The 20,322-nt window shown below is 38.5% G+C and overlaps 1 protein-coding gene across 1 annotated transcript in view; it reads left to right on the top strand.

Annotated features, from left to right (window-relative positions):
• The window catches only part of LOC122800085 (zinc-binding protein A33-like), a 270,210-nt gene that overhangs the window by 137,657 nt on the left and 112,231 nt on the right, over positions 1-20,322 (top strand). The window contains exon 4 of the mRNA XM_044069600.1: positions 1,881-2,114. Within this exon, the coding sequence (XP_043925535.1) occupies positions 1,881-2,114 (234 nt within the window). The remainder of the gene's footprint in view (positions 1-1,880; positions 2,115-20,322) is intronic.

Raw genomic sequence — 20,322 nt, 5'->3', positions numbered from 1 at the left:
TCTGGTTGCAGTCAGAACTGTAAGATACAATCATACCAGGTAATTTAATTTCAGACTATTTTTCAGTTAGCTGGACTGAGATTAACCACTTCTCTTCCAGTATCCTCTCTTACAATATATCCATTTCAACAGTTACAATACAGTCTGACATACAGGTGTAGTTCTTTTCTGTCCAGCAGGACCCACTGTTAATACATTTTTAACACAAGCAGCTTTACAAATACATTTTCAACACAGACACCTGTACAAATCAGTTTGATATACAAATGACATATAACTATTTACAATACCCCAGCTAGCTATGCTGGCATATGTCACACATCAACTTCCCTACATCTTCTGGCATAGCTGTCAATACCTCAGATCATCACAGAAGCTATCACATAAAATTTATCAGCATGATTTGAAAATGAAAACTAAGGATCAAAATAATGCCATATTTAAACATTATGTTGTGATAAATTTAAAAAGATTTTATTTGGTGTAGTTGATCAAGTTTTACCTGATTTACGAGATTAAGTAATTATTTAGAAGCCAACAAAGTTCATTGGCAGCTGCTCCTGGTGGCAGACAAAACCCCAGGATTAAATAAGGCAATTGATATTAAATATTTCTTAAGAGCAAGATGACTTAACTCATTCACTCTAATGGACCTCAGGAAGTTTGCAGTGTAAGTTCCAATGGGCAGAGCCTAAGCCATTTGACAGAATCAAATTATGTCCTCACATTTCAAGCAAATGTTCTTATCTCTGGAATGATCCATATGGGTTATGAAAAGTATAAATGGCAAATCCTTCAGCACAATCTATTTTTTATAGTAGTAGTATTCTTTAGGTTCTAGGTCTTAAAACTGAATTTTATAAGTCACAGTAAACATAGTAGCCATTATGTTTGTAATATTTTGTAAACAACTTACACTATCTCAGCAAGCATTCAAGTTGCACACATACTGTCAGCAGAATTTTATTCATCTAACTGAGAGCTTTCATATGAGGCTAATGAGTTCTGTCTGTGTTACTTGTTTGTTGAGATATTTAGAAAAATGTGAAAATTATATCTATATAAATTAATATAAAAAAACAACAGTTAATGTATCTTTACCTGGATTAGACAAAGGTTAAATATTAATGCAGCTGAGTTTGCCATTGTGTGAGCTTTAAAATAAAGTTTTTTAAAACCTTGTATATAGCATGGTTTGGAATTACTGATGCAAATATAAACAAGCAATATTGGACGCCTAGAGATGTCAGCAGGAGTTAACTGCAGATGAACCTGGAGGTGTCACTCGGATGTAATGAGTTAAATATAAAAAGTCCAAAATAAGTATCTCTGTCTATTTTTAAATATATTATACATATGTTTTCTTATGTTTTGGGTCATGTTTTATAAATTGTTATCATATGATTTAGTGACATGACTTAAATGTACTTAAGAAAGAGGACTGCAGTTCATGTTAGTTCTTATGAAGGTCTGTTCACTGAAACCACTTGACTTTTTATTTTACCGTGTAAAGTGAGTCTTTTTCAATCTCATGAGTAGCAGTTCCAACCCAAACGGATCAAACTTCTGCAAACACTGTGGGTGTTAGATAAAAGGTCTAAGATGGTGTGCCTTCTAGTTAGGTGTTGCATGGTCTCCATAGCAGTATATATACTACTGCAGACAAAATGGGGCAGGAGGTGAATGCCCCACAAAATGTATTTCAAAATGACATTAATAGTCTTGCTCTGTATTACAGGCAGTTTGTATTACCTAATGTGTCATGGGTTGAGAACCCTGTGTCCTGAGTGGGAAAGTGAGAACGTCTGACTTTATTATGTGAAAGTAGAAGCTCTGTGGGGAAAAATGTTGAACTTATTAAAGGTGCATTTATTTTACAGAAAATGTGTGAAGGCCTGAGACAAAAAGTCCATAACGATTTCCAGTATCTACATGATATCCTTCACCAGGAAGAGAGAACTGCGTTAGCACAGCTGGCACAGGATGAAGAGAGGGTAGTAAGTAATGTGCAACAACACCTTTGTCAGATGAGTGACGGTATCTGTGAGGTAGATCAAAGAATCGGAGACATTCATAAAGCCATGGAAGACATAAAAAACACATTAATAGTGCAGGTAAGATGAGCACAACTGTTAGTGCCTTTCACATAATGAGCAAGTGCAACTTTTGAGTTATTAAATAGACTGCCTGCATCTAAACTCAAATGAATGCTTACCTGATGATGCCTTTGTCTGAACATTTTCTTTGAATATGCACTTAAACCTGGAATTATGCTTGTCACCAAAAAAGCAAAAAGTGAAAGCAGAACAACAATTCTGTTTAAGACAAATCTGTTGAAGCAGCTGTTCCTTCTAACTGGTTAAACTGTAATAGTAAGAAACCTTCTTGTACATCAATATCATAATTCATATGATGTGGACCCAAATGATGTGGACATCCTACAGAAGAGCCTCCCTGAGACAGATGTCTGGTGTCAGAGCCATGGCCTCAAGCTCAATATCAAAAGGTGCAGTGTCATCCCCTTTGGTAAAAACTCTGTACCCATGAACTACCACATAGGCAGCAATCTACTTAACACCGAATGTGTGATAAGAGACCTTGGGACCCAGATGGACAGTAGTCTCTCCTTTGATAGTCACATCACCACAGTAGTCAGGAAGTCCTTCTACTTGGCACACCTCATCATAAATGGGTTCTCATCCAGGAAAAAAGAGGTCATTGTTCCTCTCTACTCGACACTCATTAGACCCATTATAGAGTACAACGCCCCTTTTGGAATGTACCTCACAAGATATCTGCAGCAGCTGGAAAGGCCACAGAAGTACCTCACAAAGAGGATTACTGGCCTCAAACAAACGCCCTACACTGACCATCTCAAAAAACACCAGCTTTACTCCGTAGCATATCGCCTACTCTGAGGTGATATCTGCCTAACATATAAAGGTATGTCAAACCCAGAGCTGTTGGACATGCTACACCTAAAGAAATCCCAATCCCTCTGAGCTACATGCTCTAGGGAACTAAACCTTGTCACCACAATAAACAGGACATGCTGGAGGGATAGATTCCTGTCCCAGAGACTTCCCATACTCTGGAACAGGCTACCCATCTATGTCAAGCAAATGTCTTCATTAGCACTCTTCGAGAAAAATCTTGATGAGTGGATGGCAAATAGGAAATACACCCCGGGGATCACTTCTGTATCTCTGCTCAACAGTGGCACAGGAAAATAACTTTCTTGGGTGGCTTAAGCCAGGGAACCTTGTTGGCTAGGCTTATGTAGGCCCTCGGGCCTGTAGCCTAGTACCTACCTATGAACCTATAACTCAGCATTTCTACCCGTTCTTGTATCATTCCTTGCTATTCACAAAAATTGCATTATTTTTGTTAGGCTTCAGAGTGCATTAGATATAATTTTTTCAAAGGTTTTGGATGACTGAAATTTTAAGATCTTCACAATATGTTGCTTGCATTAAAATGTTAGCCTAAGCTTTGTTTTATTTAATAATATTCAGTACATCTGCTTCCTATAAATGATCTGGCAGTTACCTAATTGGTACATTATTATTAGCTTTTATATGATAACTGCCATGTAAGAAAATCCTTGTTTTTAACCAAATGCCATTTGCATTTTGAGAGCTGTTCTGTATCATGACTGTTGCAGTAGCATAAACAAAGTACTTCCTCAGGGGACATGGGTAATGGCTCATGGGTCTGAATAGAAAGATGAAAAGTCAGCAAGTAAAAGAGAGTATTATTGCTGAAATTGAATTCATCCTCAAGTCTTGGTGAGTACCTTCGTGAGTTGGACCCTGTTTTCACAAAATCTCATCAAGACGGCACTGATATATAGACTGTATTTATATAGCCTATATCATGGACAGAAGGAGTCATTACTGGGCACATTGTGGGTGCTGCGAAGAGCACTTTTGGCTGACATCAAAGATTGAAACAATACTAATTTCATGGACTTTAATCGTACTTTCACTTAGGAATGGGGTCCATTCCCACCATGATATTAGAAACCCAAAAGATTTGGTGAAATTAAGCATCTGAGGTCATAGATGCTGTAGGCAGAAGCTTGGCCAATGCCAAAAAGGTGTCTGCTACAAGTGCATGGAGTCTTAGGATCTCTTTCACAAGAATGTGCAGTTGTGAGAGACATTTACAAGAATAGTTCATACATGAAACAAGTTATCTCTTCACGATATTATTGTCCTGTCTCTCGTAATCTGTGGCCTAACCTTGATGTATTGTCATGGTATAATATCACTCATTTATGCCTTCAATATAAGTCTTTATCATTTGGATAGAATAAGAAGTCATAACTCTAAAGAGTGAATGTTGGCCTTAGCATACAGCAGTTAGATTTACATAACTGATGTGGCAAAAGAACTTCTAAGACAAAAATCACTTATTTGCAGTTATTGGCAGAAGACACCCCACCCCCAAAAGAAAAGCATGCAGAGGCTGTCAGCTGTCTGATCTGTGGAGAAATGAAGTCATATACGGGTCCTTTAAGGGATTTACCTACTGAAGCATTAGAAAACCAGTATAGTGGGTCTTTTGTTTCCAGAAATGTTCATAGTTCCTCAATATGAATTGAAACATTCTAAAAGCTGCATCTTCTTTTCTTGGCTACCCACACCATTGTGGAAACTGGTATTGATAGAACCTCTGGAAATGGTAGCAAACCGGCTAAAAACTTCCTTCCCTTTGTCCAACAGACATGCTGACCACCATTGTTACTGTTCCAGTGGACATATTGTTGCAGGCTTATGATGCACTTCATGGGATTTGGACCCATTAACAAGGCAGGAGTTCCTCAGAGGTTCTGGCAGAGATACTACTAGGACTAATGAGGAGGAACCTATTCTTCAGATATTAGAGACAGAGATGAAATCCCCACCCCTTATCTGCTAGTTAAAAGATAAGTTTGGGACCCCTGTCATATCCTATTAAGCTGAATGCCATCAAAGTGAGTTTGTACTGAGACTCTTAAATGATTATGGGGAAATTGCCCCTCGGTAATCATAACTCACCAACAACTAGGCCACCACTGAGTTGACGTTAAAATGAATCTATGATCCCCGGTGCATAATTACAAACAGCATATAGCCACAGCATTTCCATTTACCAATCACTACTCTGCAGTACAGGTGATAGAACAGCTGTTCTCAAAAACCCACATCACATTCAGTCAGATAAATGTCAGTATGTGGACTCCCATGTACATAAAACAAAGTTCACAACTGTCATTTTCAAGCGCAGCTTAGATCTATGGATGGGAAACAGAACATTTACCCCAGGACTGCTCACTGTACTACTAATGGACCAAAGTAGTTTCTAAATGCTCATCCCATGCATTGGGTCCCCTCAAATTATCTGTGGTATGATCCCAGTTATTTTCATTTGTGATAATATATAATTATTGAAAATGGGATGGGTAAGGCTAATCTATGACTAAATGGGATTGGTTGTTTTGAGCACAAATGGGAAATTAACTAGACTTAAAATGGCCTACAAGGGCAGTTAGCCTTGTACAAACTTATGGACCTATGAACATAATGTTTACAACAAAAACAACACATAACAATAAATATATAAAGAATGGCTGGCTAAGGGTAGGATTCTTAGAATGAAAGAATTCTTTGTTTATGATGAGTTCTTCCCACAACTTCTCCATATTCACTTCCCCATTCCTGTCTTGTCAGGATACCACATGTGGATAAATTGGCAAGCCACACATCTGTAGTTAGGATAATTTATTTTTCTTAATTCCCTGAAGGATTTCTGTGGCAAACCTTCTGTAGTAATGTGGATTGAAGACAAGGTACCCATTTCTCAAATCTGCTTCCTGTTTTTTGCATCTAGAGTTTGTGTATAAGAAGGACTTTTCCTGAAAACGTGGTAGAGAATGGAATATGGCAAACATATACAGTAAGGCGCAGACATCTGAGTTGTGGAAGGTAAATGTAAATCTCTGACAGAGAGGTGGATGTTGTTGTGTTCACTTTGAATTTCCATATAAACAATGGAGGATAAGGGAGGGGAAGGGAGACTGTGGTAAGTGAAGTGGAAAGAAGGGAAGAAAATATTTTTCATAATATTTAAATAAAATGAGACTAATGTTGACCCAGCAGTACACTGCATGATGACTAACCAGAATTTAGAATAAGTTTCATACAAAAAAAAGAATGCAATTCATTAACATTAAGGGATCGATATTAGAACATCGAAGTATTAAAACTTCGAATGTTCTGATATCGAACACTATTCAGCAAATGCTAAGAATAGCGAAGCTGCAGAACAGCAAATTCTTTCCTCGGGAAAGAATTCGGTTGGCCGTTTCTGTGGCTTTGCTATTCTTAGCACTGTGGTGGAAAGTTACGAGTTGGGTTCAGGTAAGTGTGTGATTGTTTGTACATTAGGGTTGGGGGCGGGTTAAGTGAGTTAGGGTTAGGGCGTGGGTTAGGTGTGTGTGCGATAGTGACAGACTTTAGGGTTAGGAGCAGTTTAAGTGAGTTAGGGTTAGGGCGCAGGTTAGGTGAGTGTGCGACAGTGACGGACCTTAGGGTTAAGGTAAGTGGGTAGATAGTAGTGTATGTTTAGTTTAGTGTAGTGTTAGAAGTAGGAATTTAAGTGTATGTGTGTGGTTGCTGTTTGTTTGATATGCTTGTGTTGTGTGTATGTGTTTCGGAGCAGCAAATTTTTTCCATGGGAAAAAATTTGCTGTTCTAAATGTTCAATATTTTCATGTTTAGATGTTTTGGAGCTGATGAAATAGCGTTCGCTATTTTCATCTTTCAATAACGTGATATAAACGCACTGTAAGGGTGCTGTGAAATGCTTGCGTATGTTAATGGCAACCAAGAGTCTTGTAGTCCAATAAAGTAATACATTTGATAATTAATACATTGTGTGAGCTTGTAAGACTAATTACATGAGTTTCTTCACAACAGATGTTAAGGCAATAGTAACAGATGCAAATTTCCAAGGGTTAACTCATGTCAGATTAACATGTTACAGTGGTAACATCAGGACTAGATGGGAGCAGAGAATGGGTATGGGAATTGCACACCTTATAGGCAGGACATAGAAAGTGATGCTGAAAATGCTGTCCTATGAGACACCTATGGTTAATGGAGTATTGCAGGGACGGGTTCTGAGGACACTACTGTTTTGAATTTTTGTGACGACTTATTGCTGAGGATATGGTATAAAGTAAGTATATACATTGAGAACACACAGCCTGTGGCACTTCCTTTTAATGAAGTCGTTAACCTCTGAATGAAAGAATGATAGAGTGTGCTATTAAGTGCCTGCTGGGATTTAATGCCAAGATTTTCAGCACATTACACAATTTTAAATTAAATGAATTAAATCCTAATAATCTAGTCTTAGAGAAGACTAGAGGGCAGTTTATTAGTCCTTATTAAAAAATCACTGCAGGCATAGCAGATTTTTGGCATTGGAGAACCTTGCAGTTACCGGGGTCCCTGTATTATATCTATTCATCCTCATCTCCTTTTCCCATGTTGCACATGGGGTTGGGGTGTCACTTCCGCAGTGACAATCATCTTGAGCCATGGTTTACACCACCGGGTGGCTACTCACGCAAACACTCTCACCTACAGCCAATTTAGAGTGCTCAACCCACCTACTGCATGTCTTTGGAATTGAGAGGAAATGGGACTACCTGGAGGAAACCCACGCGACTGCAGGGAAGACATGCAGACTCCGCACAGATGGCACCCTAGCTGAGAATTGAACCGGAGAACTTCGTGCCATGAGGCAACAGTGCTAACCGCTGTACCACCATGGCTACAGTTAAATACATCATTAACTCATTCATACTATTACTTTCTTTTTGGAGCTTCTGGGCTCCTCAAGCAAGTGACTGGATTATATATACTTAGTTTTTTTCAATAAATGGCTATGAATTTAATGATATGTTTAAGCTGATAGAGTTGTAAAATTCCACAGTTGCTAAGTGTAACTTTGTTACATTTTCCATAAGACTAATGCCTGAATGAATATCACATGACTTCCTTTTTCAGGCAGTTTTTACTGTTGTATTAGCAGGTAGGTTGTACAGCACCACTGGGGCCCCTTTTCAGTTGCATTGTAGGTACAAAATTGAAAAATATAAATCAAGCAACTGATACTGTAATATACAGAGGAAAGGTAATATGTAAAAACTTGATGGGACTATATAGATATAAAACAACTGTAGTACTGATCGCAATATATGGTCCAAGCAATGCAGCCCTCCAAGATTGTAATAAAACAGTTGAGAAGATGATACAAGAAAAATAGAAGATTGTTTTGTTAAAAATCCAGTATGCCTGCACACACTGCTGCTGAATATGCTTTTAGCCTTAAAAATACCTCACAAAGAGGATCCTAGGCCTTAAACACTTGTCCTATATGGACAGACTCAAAAAACTCCAACTATTCCCTGTCTCATATCACCTACTTAAGAAGCGATCTCTGCTTGACTTACAAAGCCATGTCTGACCCAGTTCTGTTAGAAATGCTACATCTAAAGAAATCCCAATCCCTCTGCATCACACAGAGACCACAACCTCATTACCACAATCAACAGAATGTGCTGGAGGAACAGGTTCATAACCCAGAAACTGCCCATGTTATGGAATAGACTTCACATACATGTCAAACAGAGCACCTCACTGGCTCTCTTCAACAGAAATCTTGATGAATGGATGGGAAATAGAAAATTCACCCCGGGAATCACTCCAGTGGCTCTACTCGACAGAGGCACTGGGAACTAAGGTCGGGTGGCCCGATGCCAGGGTAATCCTATTGGCTAGGCTTGTAAAGGCTCCAGGACCATTGGCCTAGTACATACCTATGAACCTATAAAGTAGAATTCTGTCCAAAAGTCAAGTTTTTCTTTCCAAAAAGTGTTTTTCCTTCCCTGCAATCCAAGACTAAACACTTCACATACAAATAAATATATATATATATATATATATATATATATATATATATATATATAATTTAATAATTATGTTTGCCTTTCTTTCCTGCATCTGCATAATCTGTTACATCACATCAACTGCTTGGAGTGACGCAGTAATTAAGTTAGGTCACTTATCCCAACAAAACAGCCATTAAAAAAACAGTGACATTTAAATGTGCCTTATCAGTTACAGATTGCCAGCATCATACCTCAAATAAACGGGTCTATATTGCAACATCAAAACTTCAAAAGAGTGAATGCTGTTACATCGACATGAAAATACCAAACCCACAGAATGTGAAATGGCCAGAACAGTGATTTTTTTTTTCCCCAGAGAAAAAAATCGCTGGGCCAAAAAAAAAAAAAAAAAACAAATAGACAAAATAAAGTGAGGGACCTCTCCCCCCACAACCCCACTACTTAGATATACCAACTCCGAGACTGCACCACAGTGGAGGCAACATCAAAGTACCGACAATGGCCCAGTGATTTTTTCCCTGGGAAAAAAAAAATCACTGTTCTGGCCATTCAACATTCTGCTGGTTCGTTTTTCCCGTGTCGATGCAAGAGCATTTGTTCTTCTGAAATTTCGACTTTACAGTATAGACCCAGATAAATAGTGTAGCCTGGAATCTGAACAAAGGCAGGGCTTTCAAGCTTAGTTTTCAGATGCAAATGTCTTTCCTTGTAAAAACTCAATACCACAAAAAGAAAGCAAATATGTTAATCTAACTGTTCTTACTTTCTGTTGGTATATGATTTTGCATTTTTTCTACACTGTAATTTCTGCAAAAGTGCACGTTTCTTCTGGAGTTGGGGAAAGAAGATTAGCATCAGAGACTTTAATTCTAGCTAGAATATTTAAAACTGTGAATGCAACATGAACTATCTCAGCCAAAGTAACACCTGTTAATCAGAGGGGTCAGATTTCTTACACTTGAACATTGAACAACAGTTGTTACTTTGAAAAGAACAATTAGCTCCGATACATTTTCAAGCCTATTCTTCAAACATTCCTTAAAATGCTGCAGCAGAGTTGGCCACTAATGAAAATAAAAAGAAACAAAGTAATTAAAAATGCAGATTGATGCTGTCAGTGAAAAGTAAGCAGTCACAGCGATGTTGTCAACTGATGAGAGAGAAAACTACAGTAAATGATCCCCTTAAGGATTTCTTTATGTCCCTGTAACATGACATGAGGAAGGTGAAGCCATTGACTGTAAAACAAAATGATGCTATTGCTAGCCATGGCAGCCTCCTTTCTGATCATGTTGGGGTATAACAAATTAGAAAAATAACAGTCACCATTTAAATTGATACAATGGGGTATAACAAATTAGAAAAATAACAGTCACCATTTACTTTGCTACAGAGACATTAGAAATGTAGAAAAATTCAAGACTTGCTGAAAAACATGTTTTTTTTTTCAGTTTTTGGGTGCAGTTCTCCTTTGAAGCTATCTGTTAAAACAAACTATGCCAGCAAAGAAGCTTTATTGTTCTTTTTTATTTAAATACTATCATGGGACAGTAAAGTTGCAAAAACATGAGCCCAAGTACATTGCATGGTTCTCAGAAATACAGCCTTGTCCAATGTCAAGTGTTTGTGGCTCTACTTATAAAATGACTTTAAAACTGCTGCAGTAAGATGTGATAAGGCTAAATCTGATTGCTACCATTTGTCACAAATGTTGAAATGATGCATTTCAGGTGCTTCAGAACCACTAGACCACTAAATAAAATTCAGAAACTGGGTCAGATTAATGATAAAAGAAAGAAAAAAGTAAAGCAATAAAATAATGCCACACTATAAACAACAAAAAATAAAATACTTAACTGTATGCACTTGTCATATAACAGGGAGCACCTTGGCATTACTATGCAAACAGCCAACTTGCTTATGCAGTGGAGCCCAGAGCTCATTTTTTTTTATTTAAATGCACTTGCCTGTAACCTACTAAGTGAAAGTTATCATCTACTGTTGAAGGCAGCACCACTAGTTAAAAGCACAAACTACAGGATGAGAGCACAGTACAAGCAGTGGCTATGCACACCAACATATACTGTGGCAACAATGGAAACATCCTACCTCAAAACAACCCCTATGGCATATAACACTTTCCCATATAAATTGCATAGCACCAGCAAATTCGGGTACTTTAGAAATTTACAAAATAAATCTTACAAACTAATGTAATTCCGTTTGGGAAAAACAAAACACCCACGAATTACCACATAGGTGGCAGCCCCCTTAATACAGAAGAGGTAATTAGAGATCTGGGGACCCAGGTAGATAGTAATCTCTCCTTTGACAATCTTATTGCCAAAGTAGTTAGGAAATCCTTCTATGTGGCCCATCTAATTACTAAAGGGTTTGCATCTAGAAATAAAGAAGTTATAGTGCCCCTCTATTCGTCACTCATTAGACCCATCATAGAGTATAATGCCTCATTTGGGATGTACCTCACAAGACACTTCCAACAGCTGGAAAGACCACAAAAGTACCTCACCAAGAGGATTACTGGCCTCAAACATATGTCCTATGCAGCCCGACTGAAAAATCTCCAGCTGTACTCACTGGCATATCGCTTACTCAGAGGTGATCTCTGCCTAACTTACAAAGCCATGTCCAACTCAGAATTGATGGACATGCTCCACCTAAAGAAATCCAAGTCACTGCGAGCCACACGATCTAGTGAGCTAAACCTCACCACAACAATAAATAGAACATGCTGGAGGGATAGATTCCTGTCACAGAGACTCCCCATGCTTTGGAACAAAATTCCAAACTACATCAGGCAGAGCCCGTCACTAACACTCTTGAAGAGAAACCTTGACGAGTGGATGAGTAACAGAAAATACATCCCTGGGATCATTTAATTGGCTCTGCTTGACAGAGGATCAGTTAATTAATCAATGGGGTGGCGAAAGCCGACACACTCTGGCTAGGCTTATAAATGCCCTCGGGCAGATAGCCTAGTACCTACCTATGAACCTAAGTGCAGCTGCTTTAGGGATGCAGGATGATGCCTACACTGCTAACCATATTCTTCATTCAGTATGCAGCCAATTCTTTCAGTGATGTGCAACCGATAATTCCTAATAGCATTTGTCTAATACATATCAAGTTAACTATGTAAATGTTCTTCCTTCTGCTACTACTACGAACATTTTTATAATTGTAATTAAATGTGAATGTGGGCTAAATGTTGTTCCTCTTTTAGGATTTTGTAATATGTGGTACTAAATGTTCACTAATAACTCATCATTGTGAATATCTTGTAAGGTGAATGTTAATGTGAATTAAAGTTTGTATCTAAATGTAACTGTTACTTCTACCACTGGCTCGGGTTATTGTTGAAAATCGTTTCCTTACTAGAGGTCACTTACTTAACATTTAAACAAATTAAATAATTAATTCAATAACTAAAATAGTCAAAGAAGCAAGATGAAAACTAATGTAAACAAATGCTCCAGAAACTCTTCTCACTTAAAATATCATTATCCATTTTGATTCAGCAACAAATGCAGGATATTCATGAATAAAAAGTTAAGTCATTACACATTAAAGCTATGTAATCTTCATTGTGGCAGCCAGTTTACTATTTCATCCTCCAACCTCTTTTGTTGTCAAAGGGAAATCTGGCAGAAAATGGGAAACAATACATTTGAAGGTGTGATCTTCTTTATATTGCATCTCTTCTATCAGAAAAAAGCAAATAAGTAAAAACTGCTGCATTTTTCTTTACATACCTGAGAACAGTTTAATAAAATATTTTAATACATGTAATTATACTAACAAACAAACAAAGCTGCTTTAACAGTAAAAAAGATAGATTCAGGCAATATTATGACCCTACAAATAGCCTATCATATATTCATCATTATATTCATTACCAGAAATCTTGGGACACAAGAAATAATATAAACATATGTGTAGGAGTTGTGACTTAGAGTTTGAAATTTCAATTTGGGAAGCTGCATGATTTATTACCTAGATATAGAATTGTTTTGGGCATAAAACTCTATATAGTGAGAAGGAAATGTTTGACTGAAACAAGCTTAACATTAGATAAAGCTTTGAATGTACTTAGAGAAAATTAAATAGCATATATACAAATGAGGGAGTTTGCAGAGAAAATGGATGAGTGCACAACTGAACTTTATCAGGTAAGGAAAGTTAAAATGAAGCTAAAAGAGAATTTTGGCACTTATAATAATGAGAGACTGTGCAGAAACCACACAGCATAACCGGAAGATGATGGCACAGTTGACGATAAGAATGAAACAGTAGAAGAGCTGCCTTGTTGCTCAAGGCATGATTACAGCCATGACAGTAACACTTGCCCACTGATGAATTAAGAGTGCAGGTAGTGTGGTTTATGAGCTACTTCTTGAAAATGTGTAATACAAAAAAAAGAGGGAAAGTGGACAGAGAAAGGTTTTGCAAGTAATTGTTGCAAATAACAGTGCAGACAACTAAATTTATGCAGCAAAATGAGTTCTTTATGAATACTTCGATGCGTATGCAGTAAATACTCTCGACTACTGATATTGCACACGACTATTGGAAGAAAGTGAATGACTTGACTGAGAATGTTTGCATTAATGGGAAAGGTGTTAATTTCAGTCTTGATTTTTATCTAGAATACAATATCTTGACTGAAAATTTGTTTAGTGATATGAGTTTGTATGGTGCAGAAAAAGGTCCAACAAGTACCTTACTGATTTATTCAAGCTATAAGCTAAAACCAAAAGGACAAAACAAAGTTGTGCTATATTTACAAACATAAAGCTTGTAATGTTTTATTTCAGATTGTATCACTGCAACAATGTAGCCATTCTAGAAAGAATTGTTCATCAAAAAGTAGACATGATGAGCTGTACACACAGTGTGCGTATGTCTGGGTGGCAAAGGGGCATTCTTGCATTCATAAAGGTAGATATCCATGCATTCATGCTGAGCATAATTCACATATTCTTGAAGGCAAATATTCCCACAGCTGAAAAGGGTATAATGCACATATCCATCCATCAGATAATTCACATAGGTTCATAGGTCCTTACTAGGATATTGATCTGGGATGATCCTAAGAAGCCCAGCCTTACATTCCCGTGGTAGGTTTTAGCCCTTATATTTTGTATACAAATAACCCAGAGGTGGGCAAAACAAAGATATGTTGGGACATTTACTTTTTGCTCCATCCATGAGGGACATGGGTGCTAAACCAGAAAAGAACTTGCAGTTTTCCATCCAGTCATCCAAATTACATTTGAATGAAGTAAGAGAAGTGCTTTGCTTTATGTGGAGTGGAAGACAGTTCCATAGAAGAGATAGTCTCCGTAATACATACCTATCCTTCCAACTTGTTCTATTTATGTTGCAAAAAAGATTAAGATCCCTTGAGGACATATACACTCTACCATTGGACTTGCAAATGTGTAATAGGTCTGACAAGATGGTGTCTGCCAAAGCTTTATACATGAGGTGGAGGTCACATCTTAGTAGCCTGTATGTTACCAAGAAAAGGGATACGGCTTTGAGACGGTCTGCATTGAATAGGGTATTATATTCAATGATCACCCTAATGAGAGTCAAGTAGGTTCATAGGTAGGTACTAGGCTATCGGCCCAAGTGCCTAAGTAAGCCTAGCCAACAAAGTTCCCTGGCTTACGTCAACCCAAGAAAGTTAATTTCCTGTGTCCCTGTCGAGCAGAGCCACAGAAGTGATCCCTGGGGTGTATTTTCTATTTCCCATCCACTCATCAAGATTTTTCTTGAAGAGTGTTAATGAGGAACTTTGCTTGACATAGATGGGTAGCTTGTTCCAGAGGTTGGGAAGTCTCCGGGACAGGAATCTATCCCTCCAGCAAGTCATGTTTATTGTGGTGACAAGGTTTAGGTCCCTAGAGAGTGTAGCTCAGAGGGATTGGGATTTCTTTAGGTGTAGCATGTCCAACAGCTCTGGGTTTGACATAGCTTTATATGTTAGGCAGAGGTCACCTCGGAGTAGGTGATATGCTACAGAGTAAAGCTGGATTTTTTTGAGACGATCAGTGCAGGGCATCTGTTTGAGACCAGTAATCCTCTTTGTGAGGTACTTCTGTGGCCTTTCCAGCTGCTGCAGATGTCTTGTGAGGTACATTCCAAAAGGGGTGTTGTACTCTATAATGGGTCTAATTAGTGTCGCATAGAGGGGAACAATGACCTCTTTTTTCCTGGATGAGAGCCCTTTTGTGATGAGGTGTGCCATGTAGAAGGATTTCCTGACTACTGTGGTAATGTGATTGTCAAAAGAGAGACTACTGTCCACCTGGGTCCCAAGGTCTCTTATCACACACTCGGTGTTAAGACTGCCACCATGTAGTAGTTCATGGGTACAGAGTTTTTACCAAAGGGGATAACAATGCACTTTTTGGCATTGAGCTTGAGGCCATGGCTCTGACACCAGGCATCTGTCTCAGTGAGGCCCTTCTGTAGAATGTCCACATCATTCGGGGACTCGACTATAGCTCCTAGTTTGTAATCATCTGTGAACTTCGTAAGCCAGAGGCCTTCTGTGTTAGCCTGTACTTCAGAGAAGTAGATACCAAACAGAAGAGGTCGCATGACTGAACCTTGTGGTACTCCACTTGTCACTGGTTTGAAGTCAGATTTAGAGTCTGCAACTTTTACAGTGTGGGTTCTGTCAGTGAGCCAGTTGGCAACCCATCTTGTGACATAGGGATTTATACCTAGTTTAGTGAGTTTAGCTATAATTCCAGAATGGGGGATGGTGTTGAAAGCCTTGGCGAGGTCAAGATAGGCTGTGTGGACCACCTTACCCTCGACTACGGCTTTGGTGACTACCTCAAAGAAGTTGACCAGGTTCAGAAGGCATGATCTGCCTTTCACAAACCCGAACTGGGTGGGGTCCAGAATTTGGAGGTTACCAATGTCTTTGTTTATGAATTCCATGATGATAAGTTCCATGGCCTTGCAGACTAGGCTTAGGCTAATAGGGGGATAGTTCCCAGGATCAGTTGTGGCTCCCCCTTTGTGGAGTGGGATAACTCTTGCTGTGTGCCATTCAGTGGGCACAAAGCCTGACATGAGGCTATGACTGAACATGGTGCTTAGGTGGGGAGCCGGTTCGTGTAAAATGCAGACTGGGATGTTGTACGGTCCCATGGATGCTGTGTTTTTGGCTTTAGAGAGTGCTGCTTTTACCTGTAAAGTTGTGATTACAGGGACTCTCCATTCTTCCTGTATAGATATGGGCCCTTTAGGGGGTGAGAGGGGGGTAAAGTTGACACTGAACCTATCTGCCAGGATGTTGGCAATATCAGTTGGTTTTGTAATTTTTGTGCCATTGTGCTGTACCTCAGAGCAAATCTGGATGTTGCCATTGAGATTCTTGACATAGCTGTAGAATGCTTTGTGGTTGTCCTTAGAATCAGTGGCAATCTTGTTTTCGTAGCTAGCTTTGGAGGATCTTATAAGGGATCTCAGCTTCTTACTGAGGCTGAACAGGGAGCTCCTCCACTCATGGGATTTTACTCTCTTTTGCAACAATTTCTTCTTTCTGTTGTAGAGTTTGTTTATGGCAGGGGACCACCAGATTGGCTTCCTTTTTTTGGAGGATAGCGTCTTGGTTTTGTTTGGGATAGCACGAGCCATGCACTCGTGTAAGTGCTTATAGAGTGCATTTGTGTAGGATTCAGCAGTCGTAACTATACTGTCCATCTGCATGGGTGTCATGAAGTTCACCACTTCTGTCTTAAGAAGCATGAAGTTGGCTTTGGAGAAATTTTTTACTGTGGTTTCCTTAATAGGTGGTGGGGCCGGGATGTGGACATCTAGGGTGATTAGCTTATGGTCGGATCTGACCAACGAGGCGTTGACTTCAGGTGTGGAACACCAGTCACTCATGTTGGTAATGACTAGGCCTAGGATATTGTTGCCCCTGGTGGGATGTGGATAAGTTGATCCAGGGCACTGGAATTTATGAATTCCAGAAAGCACTGAGCGAAGGAGTTGGTACATGAGTAGTTTTCCCAGTTAGTGGTGGGGTAGTTGAAATCGCCCAATATTAGGGTGTTTGGTTGAACCCTAATATTTTCCAGTATATCAAGAAAAGAGGAGTAGAAATCCTGGGGCTTGGTGCGGGATCTGTAGCAAGCTACAATTTGGATTGCAGTTTTGCCCAGAGTTAATTGCACTTGGATAACCTTGGCTACATTATGTTGAGCAATTAGCCTGGAGATGTGGATATCCTTAATGAATATGGACACACCTCCGCCTTTGGTGTTCCGGTCCAGGTTAGATGGCCGAAGTGTGGTATGAGTTATAGCCTAGTAATGAAGGGGTGCTCTCTGGAGCCTTGAAACAAGTCTCCGTCACTGCACAGACATCAATGTTCTCCATTTTAAGGAGTGCCTCAAGTGAGGGAATTTTGAGATTTAGACTTCTAGCATTGAGTATCATTACCCTCAGTTTTTGCTTGCCTGTTCCTGTTACAGTGGTGAATTTTTCTTTTGAACCTTGCCTAAAAAAGGCACTATAGGGGTATGGTAAAAATATTACATCCCTGGACCTGGATGCCATACCTTTAGCTATAAGCTATAAAATCTTATGTGAATACTTGGTGAACAAAGGACTGTTCACTACCGGCATAGGTTCTCAGATCCCAGACTGCTGGATCAACTTTCAGGGGCATGTTGTCCATGTGATAGTTACATGGGAAGTCATGCTTGCCAAAGAATACAATTATACATTTCTTGACACTTGGTTTTAGTCTGTAGTTTGAAACTAGCTATTTGTATCGGAATGGTCCTCTTAGAATGTTCATGAATGTACAAGTTTAGCTATTTGTATCGGAATGGTCCTCTTAGAATGTTCATGAATGTACAAGTTTGTGAAGAAAACAATCAGCTGATGAGAATTACAAAACAGAAAAACACATTTAGTGTTAATGTAAACAAAAAGTATTGGAAAATAGAATTGATATTTTTGAAAGATTCACTGATTCATGGGGCTGTGCTGTACTCTGGATCAATATAATGTTAATCTAAATCCAGAGATTTCATCAATTTTGCATGCATGGAAGAGAGTTAAGTTGCATTGAAGCAAAGAATTATACCATCTCGCAGATCACACTACACTGGGGAAAAGGGCAAATTCATGATGATGGCCAAGCGATTTTTTCCACTAGGAAAAAATTTGCTGAAGTGGCCATTCGCAGATATGGAAAGTCGATGTTTAGTGGTCAGCAAAAAGGCATTTGATGACTAAAGTTTTTGATCAGGTAATATAGATCCAAAAAATTGCATGAGAACAATAGAGTGGAGTTGGGAGTAGAAATGAGAGAAACATTTCACAATGCTAAAATAAAGTGTTGCAGAATCACCATCACTTTGAAATTATGATGTAACAAAAACATTTTTGCAAGTGGATGCTGTGTCAGTCACTGTGGAATAGAAGCAGTATTAGAGATAAAAGCAAGATATGCTCAGATTGAAAAGAAGTTTCTCTGTATGGTGTATGGTTGAGGAAAGCTAGTATGTGTATGGAAGGCAGGTCTGTGTGGAGACATATCATAAGTCATTATGTAGTATTTCCTAAAGCTAATACATAAAGTACCATTATGTGTACCAAAAGGACATTACACAAGTTAATTGTACAGAAATCTAACATCAACATTTCATGCAAATCAGAAATATAGATGTAAATAAAAAATGCATTGAAAAGAGTTTATTTATGCTGATTTCAAAAGAAAGGTTGCAGGGATTCAGGAGGTGAACATTTGCTGATACAGAATAGCAAATCCTGGAAGACAAAGTAATGAAATGAAATCCAGCAGAAAAGAAAATGTGCCATTGCAGATACCCATGTACTATAGATCTCATGATGAGATTAACTGTGTGCAGTGTTTATTGTTCAAATCAAACAGTTGTACTAAATCACCTCCAAGATATAATGTTGCAGAGAATTCATGAAGCACATGCTGGAAATGTAAGAACATAAACATCATACTCTGTCCAGTAGTGTTTCATTAGCTCAGTGTCAAGATGATGGTAAAGGACTGGCAAGTGTGTTAACATATTTCAAATGTAAAATAAAAGCTGACTCTATGAAATCCTAGAAAGACAATGCACCAAACGTTCTTCTGACTTGCTTAATTTGAAAATTGACATTATAGAGTATCCAGAGATGATTAGAATGAGAGAGACTACATCTGATTCTGCCTTATTGCAGAAAGTGATATTTTCTAAGTGTGATCCCTTAGCAGCATTAGTGTGCATGCAGTTTTTATTGTCTCATGTGCACATCCAAAAGTAGAAAACCCCAATGACTGCCAAGATGATGGTCCCCTATAATCATCCTTCACCCCATGGGGGGCAAAAGGGCCAAAAAATGCATGAGGGATGATGGCTGTCTGGCAGTAGGGGATAAAAGATATTAAAAATCCACACCTCTTATACTGAAAAGTAAATTTAGATTATCATTACACAGGACAAAAATTATGTGCATGACTATCATGAAGCAAGATTCATAATTTCAGTAAATCTGTTCTGAATACCCATCTGTTTTAATCCAGATACCCCCCTCCCACTTAGCTAATCTTGCAGAAAGAATATTCATCGCACTGTAACTGGCATGCATATCTGTCTGTCTTAAATTGTATTGTAGTAGGAATAATTTTAGTTCAGCTGTGACTCCTCTTACTGTTAATTCTGTTTGGAAGGTCCTGCATGCTCGTCTAATCCTGCTGGACCTTCCTATTTGTTTTTATATCTTTGGACCCGAACTTCTGTTCATCCTGCTAGGGGTTCCTCTGAAGTGTAGCATTAACTCTAATACTCCGTAATGTATTTGATCATCATTGTGAAATGATGTTTGCTTGGCTCATCCCAATTAGAAATATCAGCATGATTTATCTAACTGGTTGTATTCCTGCAGCTAACATATTCAGTGCCTTCTGTTGTCTGAATAAATAAAGATTTATTGTATTACATTACAATACCAGGTAGCTAAGTATGAAACAAAATACATATTGCTTGCTTGGTTCTGTATTACAATAGTTTACACTATGCTTGTGTATTACATGCCAGTTTGTTGAATCTTTTCTGTTAATGCTGATGCTAATATACTATATGTTCTGACCATGTACTGTATTTGTAATTTGTGAATAGTGTAAATATGGAGCAGTGATTTGCTTGCTTTTACTGTAAGGATACGTGAACATGGGTAACCGAATGTCATGTACCAGCTTGTTTATTTTTTGTTTGCATTGTGCATGCATGGCTATGCTTCTCTATTAGCTGTGGCAGGTGCATTCAGAACTGGAAGATGAA

Source organism: Protopterus annectens, chromosome 4.part0 (assembly GCF_019279795.1).
Source record: "Protopterus annectens isolate FY-2018-M chromosome 4.part0, PAN1.0, whole genome shotgun sequence".
Taxonomy (NCBI): Eukaryota; Metazoa; Chordata; order Ceratodontiformes; family Protopteridae; genus Protopterus; species Protopterus annectens.
Note: the sequence above shows the minus strand (reverse complement) of the source record. Positions and strands in the feature narration are given on the sequence as shown.